This window comes from Copadichromis virginalis, linkage group LG11 (genome assembly GCF_057382275.1).
Source record: "Copadichromis virginalis isolate Kocher_CV1m ecotype Utaka linkage group LG11, C_Virginalis_male_GT1.1, whole genome shotgun sequence".
NCBI classification, from domain to species: domain Eukaryota; kingdom Metazoa; phylum Chordata; class Actinopteri; order Cichliformes; family Cichlidae; genus Copadichromis; species Copadichromis virginalis.
In genome coordinates this window covers 18,618,297-18,628,145 of record NC_140628.1, presented here as the reverse complement: position 1 = coordinate 18,628,145, position 9,849 = coordinate 18,618,297, and the positions used below count along the sequence as shown (strand labels likewise).

The 9,849-nt window shown below is 43.2% G+C and overlaps 1 protein-coding gene across 3 annotated transcripts in view; it reads left to right on the top strand.

The window, feature by feature from the left end:
- Window positions 1–9,849, top strand: part of klhl32 (kelch-like family member 32) — a 37,030-nt gene that overhangs the window by 24,473 nt on the left and 2,708 nt on the right. For all 3 annotated transcript variants that reach the window (XM_085473440.1, XM_085473438.1, XM_085473439.1), the window contains 4 exons: window positions 3,790–4,516; window positions 4,668–4,726; window positions 6,923–7,115; window positions 9,423–9,517. In XM_085473440.1, coding sequence (XP_085329566.1) covers window positions 3,790–4,516; window positions 4,668–4,726; window positions 6,923–7,115; window positions 9,423–9,517 — 1,074 coding nt within the window. The remainder of the gene's footprint in view (window positions 1–3,789; window positions 4,517–4,667; window positions 4,727–6,922; window positions 7,116–9,422; window positions 9,518–9,849) is intronic.

Sequence of the window (9,849 nt, the reverse complement as noted above, 5' to 3'; positions counted from 1 at the left end):
CTGAGCGCTCAACACAGACAGCATCGTCAGAAGGAAAGTTGATAAAATAAATTACAAATTTTGTATTGTTCGATACATATGCGTACCGAACCGAAAGCACTGTATCGAACGGTTCAATATCGATACGAATATCGTTGCACCCCTAATATATACATATATACACACATATATATATATACACATATATACACACATATATATATATATATACATATATACACACACACTAGGGCTGCCACGATTAGTCGACTAGTCACGATTACGTCGACTATCAAAATCGTCGACGACTGATTTAATAGTCGACGCGTCGTTTGAAGCTTTGTAAGATCACAAAAGACGCAGGAATAAGTAGCAGGATTTAAGAGTGTAATAACGGACTGAAACAGAAGATGGCAGCACTGCATGTACAAGGATGCCAGCTGCCGTTAAACCCCGAAGAAGAAGAAGTAGCTCCGTCCCAGAATTCATAGCGCAGCCCAGCTCTGTTGTCAACAATGGCGGCAGCTAGTTAGTTTTTATACTACTCTTATTATTCTTTCCGGGTCACAAAATAAACGTTTAACATATATTCAGGCGAGAATGTAGCTGTGTAAACCTCAAATATCTGCTCAGTTTATCAAGACACCACATATTTTCAAAAGCGCTCCGACGTTTTCGGAGACGTCTGTTACCCACTAGCTCGATAGCTAGCCGGGGGCTAGGCTAACTAGAGCCGTGAGAACACCGGACTCCCGGCAAATCGTTTTCAAACCCACCGCCGTCACTTAGCTTAAAATGTTATTGTTTGGCTTTTTTTTAGTATTTTATTTGTTCCTGAGTAAATCGGTTTGGCTGAGATTAAAGTTATAGTTTTTACACAGCTGAATAAACGTCAAGAAGACAGCTGATTATCAGAAGTGTGAGATGCTCGAGAATTTACTCCGGTGTCCTGTTATATTTTAGATAGCAAGGAGTTTATTAAACTTCACCGAAACAATCTGCAAACTTCATTAAACTTTAATAAACTATCATCTTGTCTTTATTTTTAATTAGCACTTAACTTAAACACTTAAAGCTGTAAGCTAATGATAGTTATATAAGAGCAGATGCTGCTGGTGCAATAAGCTGTATGTCCAATGGATGATGATGTGATTAGTCGACTAATCGCAAAAATAATCGGTGACTAGTCAACTATCAAAATAATCGTTTGTGGCAGCCCTAATATATATATATATATATATATATATATATATATATATATATATATTATAATAATGGATTTATATAGCGCTTTTCAAGGCACCCAAAGCGCTTTACAATACCACTATTCATTCACTCTCACATTCATACACTGGTGGAGGCAAGCTACAGTTGTAGCCACAGCTGCCCTGGGGCAGACTGACAGAAGCGAGGCTGCCATATCGCGCCATCGGCCCCTCTGGCCAACACCAGTAGGCAAGTAGGGCAAAGTGTCTTGCCCAAGGACACAACGACCAGGACAGAGAGCCCAGGGATCGAACCGGCGACCTTCCGGTTACAGATGCAATTCCCAGCCCCCTGAGCCACGGTTGCCCCCGATATATATATATATATATATATATATATATATATATATATATATATATATATATATATATATATATATATATATATATATATATATATATATATATATATATATATATATATATATATATATATACACACACATATATATAAAACACAAACATGTACAGAAATGCATGACACACAGCAGACGCTCAGACTAATAAACAAGAAATTAAACACTGCCATCTGCATCTCGTATACTGTTTGTTTATGTTGATGACAATGTGCAGTAGGAAGGGCTGCGTTTGACCGGGTGTTCGTCTGTCAGCGTATAGTAAGCGTGATGAACTGCTGGCATTGCGGAGTAAAGCGGCAGTGCAGGGTGGGACTCGCCGCTTTGACTGTTCATTTGCTCCAATCAGCCCCCACACCACCGCCACCCCCGCTCTCTCTCACTTCTTTTCTCCCCTCTCTTTCTTTCTCTCCTTCTTCTCTTCTCTGATTAGGCCCACCGCGGCTCCATCAGAGCCCCAATCCCCCAGCTGTCACTCGGCCGCCCGTCTGATTGAAAACAATCAGGCCTCTGATGGCACAATTACCCTGACCCTTTAGCCAGCCGCCGCCGCCATAATCAGCCTCTGATTAGGCTGCTTTGGGGCTCCTTCACTTCACCCAGAAGGTTAATTTGGGCATCAGACGGAAGCGAGCGGCGAGCGGGGGCTGTCGTCCGAAAGGGATGGTGGGCTGCAGGGTGGTGGGGTGCACGCCAAAACCGGACTGACCTAGCTCGGGCGTCAATCATCGTCACTCAGAGTTTTCTTAGAGCCTCTCGTGCTCTGGAAATCACATTTTCTCTGCCTTTGTTTTTCCCCTCTCCCTCTCTCTCCCTCTCTCTCTATCTTGCCATCCTTTGCTCAGTCTCCCCTCCTCCCCTCACTATCTCTTTCCCTCACCCTCTTCTTTTCTCACACACACACACATACACACTCTCTCTCTCACACACTTTCTCTTTCAGCATGGAGGGGAAGGAGGGAGAAGGAGTTGATTTATTCTGTGCCCCGAGGAAGTTGTGTGATGCAGCGTGACCTTCACAGTCAGCTGCCGTAGTGCGCACACGCATGCTCACACACACACATGCGCACGCACGCACATGCACGCACGCACACTGTCACTTTAAAGCATTGAGGAGGAGAGAGGCGGGGTTAGCAGTGGAGGAAAGGGAAGACGAGACAGCAGAGTGGCACAGTTACCACAAAAAAGACAGAAGCCTGACTTGCATGTTTGTTGCATATTCACACCTTCAGAGGGGACTGAAAGGAGAAATGAGGAAAGGAAGGTTTCGTCTGGATAGCAAAGACAAGGCACGCATCCAGTGTGTGTGCATGCATCACATCTCGACTCCTGTATTATCAGTGCAGTCGTGACATTGACAGTTTTTTCCCCCTGATTTGTTCTTAGCCATCCTCGTGTCCCTTTTCCCCCTAAAAATCTTTATTCCTTTATTCGCTGTAATAAGCTCTCAGTCTCTGCGCAGATTGCGCTAACAACCACTTTGTTTTCCTGATAATGGTATCAGTGATCTCCAGTCATCTCGCCCACATTCACACCTCGTCGCAGCTAAATAACCTTCCATCGCTCTCAAGTTCAATTAAATCCCTTCCCTGCTACCCGGTTCGCCCGCGTTAAACAAAGGAGGCTGCCTGTGGATATTTACAGTCTGAATATTGAATGCTGCTGATTAATAAATGCTTGTGTGTGTGTGTGTGTGTGTGTGTGTGTGTGTGTGTGTGTGTGTGTGTGCGTGTGTGTGTGTGTGTTAGCAACTATGGCTGTAGTGCTGGCTCAATCTTGCCATAATAGCCTATAGGTGTCTAGAAAAATTTCTGATTAGCAGTCCTTCAGTGTTTCTTTTTTCTCTCATATTGGTTTTCTTTCCCTATCTCTATTTTTTCCCAAAGTCTTTCCTACTGATTCTTTCCTTCTACACTTCCCTCTTATCCTAACGTCTTTCCTATTTGCCTTTTGTAGGGACTGGATGAAAAACGACTGGAGCAGGGAGACTTTTGTTTCTAATTTAAAACTTGAAAAGAAACAAAAACTGAGCCATAATGAATTCAAATAATAATTTCATCAATAATACATTAAAATTGAATGAGCAGTTTTTGAATTTATGGAACCATGACAGCATGATGAATATTGTAGTCACTGTTCTTCCTGCTTGCTCTTGGTCTCTAACTGATCTTCTCTTCTTTCTGGATTTAGCTGGTTGTTCTGTGGCTCGAGCACGACTGTCGCTACCAGTACACCGAGGACCTTCTGCAGCACGTCCGCTACGGACTGATGGACGTCCCCACACTGCACCACCTTTCGCGTAGCCATCCTCTGGTCCAGTCTAGCCCTACCGCTGCAGCTCTGGTAGATGAGGCCTTGGACTACCACCGCGCCATCTTCGCTCAGCCCCTCCACCAGTCAGCCCGCACCAGACCGCGCTTCCAGTCCCTCACCCTCTACATAGTTGGAGGTCGGAAGCGGGAGGTGAGCAGAGTCCGGGAGCTGCGGTATTTCAACCCAGCTGTGCAGGAGCACGTGCGAGTGGCGGGCGGGTCGAACTGGAGCGAACTGGTCCCCATGCCTACTGGACGCAGCCACCACTGCGTGGCTGTAATGGGGAACTTCCTGTTTGTCGTAGGTGGAGAGATGGAGCACGCCACTGGGAGGACATGTGCAGTAAGGACCGCCTGTAGATATGACCCCAGGGGCAACCGTTGGACTGAGATTGCCCCCATGAAGGCATGTAGGGAACACTTTGTCCTGGGAGCTCTGGGGCAGTACCTGTACGCAGTGGGAGGCAGGAATGAGCTGAGGCAGGTGCTGCCCTCTGTGGAGCGTTACTGTCCCAAGAGGAACAAATGGATGTTCGTCCAGCCCTTTGACCGCTCGCTGTCCTGCCACGCCGGCTGCGTTGCTGACAACCTGCTCTGGGTGTCAGGTACACAAGGAGAGAACACAGACTCAGCCTGCACATTCGGTCCCATAGATGTTACTTTTATCTCACTTCTGCTACTAAGTTCACACTTTCACACACATTTGCAGGAGAACGTGTCACTGCCAGAATCCTGAGATGTTTGTTTGTGTTCCAGGTGGGGTGACAAACACGGCTCAGTACCAAAACCGGCTGATGGTTTACGACCCAGAACAGGTAGCTGTGGACTGATTGGATTTGTTTCTGTGTGTCGAGGAAATGCATGTTCATTTTCCCTGATTACAGCTGTATACTCGATACTACGGCACACTTTATCACCATATTCCCAAAACATACTAAAGCCAACTCGAGCCAGTATTTACATATAAGCTAAGAATGAATTTACTGTGAACGAGGCTGCTGATAGAGACAAAATCACAAAGAAGTATGATTATACGCTACAGTTCATTGTACTTTCAGTGGGGTTTTCTTTTTTTGAACAGTGATTTTGTTTTACTGACAGTAACCTTACTGTTTGCATTCATCTCCTGACTCTCATCAACAGCAAACAGCAGTGATCAGTACAAAAAACAAACAAAAAAAATACCCTTTTACACGCCCAGGTCCAAACAGCTGACACACAAAATTTCCCTCAAGCTTCATATTTTTTTTCTCAGGAGCTTTTGGAGACCAAATGTGAGGTAGATGAGATTATTTGAGTTACATTTTTCAGGTGTTCAGAAACAGAACTCTAAATTGATGGTCTGTGGTGGATGTGAACTGCTCGGTAAAGCGTTTTGGTTGCTATTATGTCAGTGCTGAGAGCTTGTTGTGTCCTTGGAATCCTTATTCAGAGCCACTTATTATGAGACTCATCCTGAGATTTTTCTCTGTGAAAGTTTGTACTGAGGTTAGCTTATAATACAGTTTACTCTGTTTGAATTGTTGTTGACTGATGATGAGACTTTTGGAAAAGTACACACCTAAACATCATCGGTGTAATAATAATGGAGTATTTTTTTTCTCTCTCCCAGAAATAAAAGCACACCTTATGTTCTCAATGACGGATAGCACAACAGGCAGGTGTCAAGTGTCTGCTAATTGATTTTCACACTGTATGGAATCAATTAAAAACATCCCAGCCACTCTGATAAATAGTAAAACTAGATTTGGGATGGGAATTGCATTTGTATACATGGTATGATTAATTTGTGCATCTGCAAAGGTGCGCTTAATGCGAAACGACACTTCCAGGACTCTACAGTGCTCTGAAAAACATTTTAAACTGAAAAAGCTGCACTTGTTCAGTCCTTTTCTAATTGCACTGTCATGAATTTTAACATTTAACATGCTAACTGAAAACTTTAGAGTTTGACATGTAGCTCTTGGATTTTTTTTGCATTTTCTCTGAGCACTCAAATGGGGTGAATTTACCCCAACTAGCAAACTGCAAAACCTTTATAGAGGTGGTCATACTTGCTCTGGTCTTCCTTAGTTTTTCAATGTAGAGGCCTGCGAAAACTTTCCTTCACACAAAGCTGTAAAGGTATGTAAAGGTAAAACAACCCCTTTGCTTATTTCAGCAAGACAAAATGTTGCAAACAGTAAAATTTAGTTCCAACTTTTGTCGTGTTTTTTCGGTTATATTTTTGAAATTAAATATGAGCTTTAAATGATTTTGATTCTGTGTGCAATAGTCAAACACACCTTTCTGCACTGGAATGTAGAGGGCTAAACATCAATCGGTTGTGTTTATAGGCAGCTGCTAAAGCCTGTATATAGTACGCGGTGTGTATGTGTGTAATGCGCATATCCATATGGGTCTGTGTTTGTACATGTCTGCGTGGAAGCGAGGGAATGAAGAAACGAAAGAGAGAGGAAGAGAGTCTCATTTGTATTCACCATGAATCTACATTCACCTGCCAGAGCAACAGCAACCCCCCACCCACTCTACCCTCAACAGATGGCCACCCGTCAGCTCCCAGCAGACACACACGCACACACACACTTTCTCTCTCTCATTCTCTGCCTCAATCAAGCACTCACACACACACACACACACACACACACACACACACACACACACACACAGAAAATACACTTCGACACACTTAGTGAAATGAGCAGGGATCCTCGGTGTAAAATGGAGTGGCTGAAACATATGATTAGAAATAGGGAGGGAAGTCATTAGTACAAACCTGAGCTCCAGTGTCACGTTATTTATCTAGTGCTGAGCATACATCAATTACCCATGCATGGATATGCTTAAATATTAATCTTCGTATTCATCCTCCTTCCCTTTCCACCCTCGCTGTTTCTCTCTGCCTCCCTCTTTGTACTGCATCTCTTATTTTCTCCCTTTTTCACCCCCTTCAAATTCATCTGCCGTTCCCTCCCCATATCTACTCCCCACCACCTTCGCCTCCACCTCAGGACCAGTGGTTGGCCCGCAGTCCCATGTTGCAGAGGCGAGTATACCACGTCATGGCGGCGGTGAGGAGGGAACTGTACGTGTTAGGTGGGAACGACCTGGATTACAACAACGATCGCATCTTGGTCCGCCACATCGACTCCTATAATATGGACCTGGACCAGTGGACGCGGTGCTCATTCAGCCTCCTCACAGGTGGGCAAAGCGATGAAGCCACTGTGGAAACATGCATACATGCTCAGAAATAACTGTGTGACCTGCACAACTTTTTCTGAAATGATCCATTAGATAGAAGCAGAAGAAGCTTTGGCTGTGACAGAGAAATTGCAGCTTTCTTGCTGAGAGTTAGAGGAGATAGGTGATGTCATGTCTGCGCTAACATAAAGCTACTGTCAGGAGGTGGTTAGATTAACTTAGATAAAGACTAGAACTGGGGCAGTTAACTGACTCTATCGAGAAACAATATTTGCTTCTGCTATTCACCTGACAGGATCATGAAATTCACCACTACAATCCATCTTAAACTAGAACTTGTTTATTTAATGCTGGTGTTTTGGTAAGGATTAAAAAAAACACATAGGGTGTGAACAAAATGCTTTTATGCTGGTGCTCGATCACGATACCTTTGATTTGAGCCAGACTAGCAATTTTTATATTAATAGACCAAAAGACGCACTGCCCACTGCGAGTGACTTTACTAGTGACAAACTGGGTGGGAAATGTTAACGCATTTTGCTTCTCCCATCTTCCTAGCATAAATCAGTTTGTAGTTTTTTTGACCAACAACTCTAATATTCTATTTTTGAGAAGATGTTAAATTGAAAGTGTTAGATATGCCCTACATTATACATACACATAAAGTCTGAGTTAACTAACTCATCTATCATAGCAACATATTGAAATTTCTGTTGTGTTTAGCAGCTTGAACCCGCTCTGTCAGGAGCTGTGGAGCCATAAAAGAGAGCTAACTTAAGACATACAGCATCAAGAGACAGCACCCATTCCTTTATATTTTGGAGACCTTTAAAAAATGTTGTTTTGGGCCACAGTTCTCCAGGCTTTCTGAAGGTCTTTCAAAGTTGATCTTCAGACAATGATTGGTTTTTCATACATTGTCCAGTACTTGAAGCTGGCCGTTTTCAGACGTTTTTAGTTAGTCTAAAAACGTCTAATCTTAGAATTTAAACTGGTTCTTTGCTATTTGTAGGCACTTTGCCACAAGCAGCCTGTTACAAAAAATATTTTTTCCCATTTCTTTAGTTGAATCTATGAAAAATGCCAAAGGTCAGTTTGACAGACATAAAATAATATTTTTTGCACCAACAAGGAATGCTGTTAGCAGAAAACCTTGCACATCTTGGCATGTTGTACAAGTATCTACAGCAGATGAACAATTTGTGAAAGTCATGTCCTTAAGAAACAGGAGAAAAATCCAGCAAAGACCTGACACAAGACCCGAGACATTCATCAGGGCCTTTAGTTGATCCATGTACTGTTCACTGAAGCCTCATCAGAAATGGTCCCAGTGGAAGGGTGACTGCATTTCCATGTGTGTTTGCACATTTCAATTAAGCGCTGCACCTATTTGCCATTTTTATTGCAAATATAAAGCTAAGAGGGGTGGCTCAAGACTTTTGCACCGTATCATATATTACACTTTCACGCAAACCTTAATAGTTTTTTGTCAAATCGAGCAAATTAAAAGGACGTATTTCCAAATGCACAGAGGATTTAGTGACATTTGAATACCAGTGTGATGACTAACAGCAGGCTGATACTCAAGGCCACTGTCGATCAAACTTTTTTCCAAGCTGAACTTTTAATTGCTCTTTATGTAGTTGTAAATCTTTAATGAAAAACACTTCTGAAAACAAGCTTTCAGCAGCTTTAATGCTAATCTATTTAGAACACCATATATTTTTAATACAATTATGCACTGTACATATGTGGTGCTTGGAAACGTAGGCTGAGTATAACTCTCGGCTTTGCCCTCCTCTCATTAGATTAGAAACACAACACATAATGCCTCCCTGTTGGCTGCAAGTAGGTGGTAGGATGATTAAATTAAAACATATAGAGAGTATATGTCTACTTTGGACCTGAGGGTATGTTGCACCTTTTAGCCTACAGGATAGCGGTGGGATGGAACACAAGCACTGCCAAGACAATCTCACATGCATATACTGTAGGATGTGGTCATGTTTTCTCATTTTCCATTACAGGCTTTAAATTCTGGATGACTTTATTGTTATTTCCTCCTCCTCCTGTACTCCTGTTTGACTTTACACAATTGTTCTCGGATCTTTTCCTCCCATTATATCTGCAAAAGTTTAAAGACAAAGTCACAGAAAGAACACGCCATAGCTCTGCGTACACTCCCACCCTTGCCCCATCTTTCTCCATTTATCTTCCCCTCTGCCTCCTGGGGGACGTGGAAGTCATATTGTCAGGATGCCCTCTGATTGGCACAGTGAAGCATTGTGCCGTCTCTGTCCTCTTCAGGTCAGAACGAGTCTGGAGTAGCGGTCCACGATGACAGGATCTATGTAGTTGGAGGATACTCTATTTGGACCAACGAGCCTCTGGCATGCATTCAGGTGAGTCTTCAGAGTAAAGTGGTGGGTCTGCTGATTCTCATATTTGATGGCAAAATGCCAGTGACGCTCCACAGTGCAGGGCAGTGAGCACAGGGCCTACTACTTCCTACGGAGGACGTTGGGTCATTCTCATGAAGTCTGTTTCTGATTGTTTGGTCGGAGACATTCACACCAGCGGCCTCCTGGATGTCGTCCAGTTCCTCCTTGCACAAAGGGGCACATACTAGCCCTGCTGAGGGGATTAGTATTCCACAAGTTGAACTGACTTGATGATTGATTAAGTTAGTACATGCTTTAGTAGGTTGTTCAAGCAGTTTCACTAGTATTGTAGG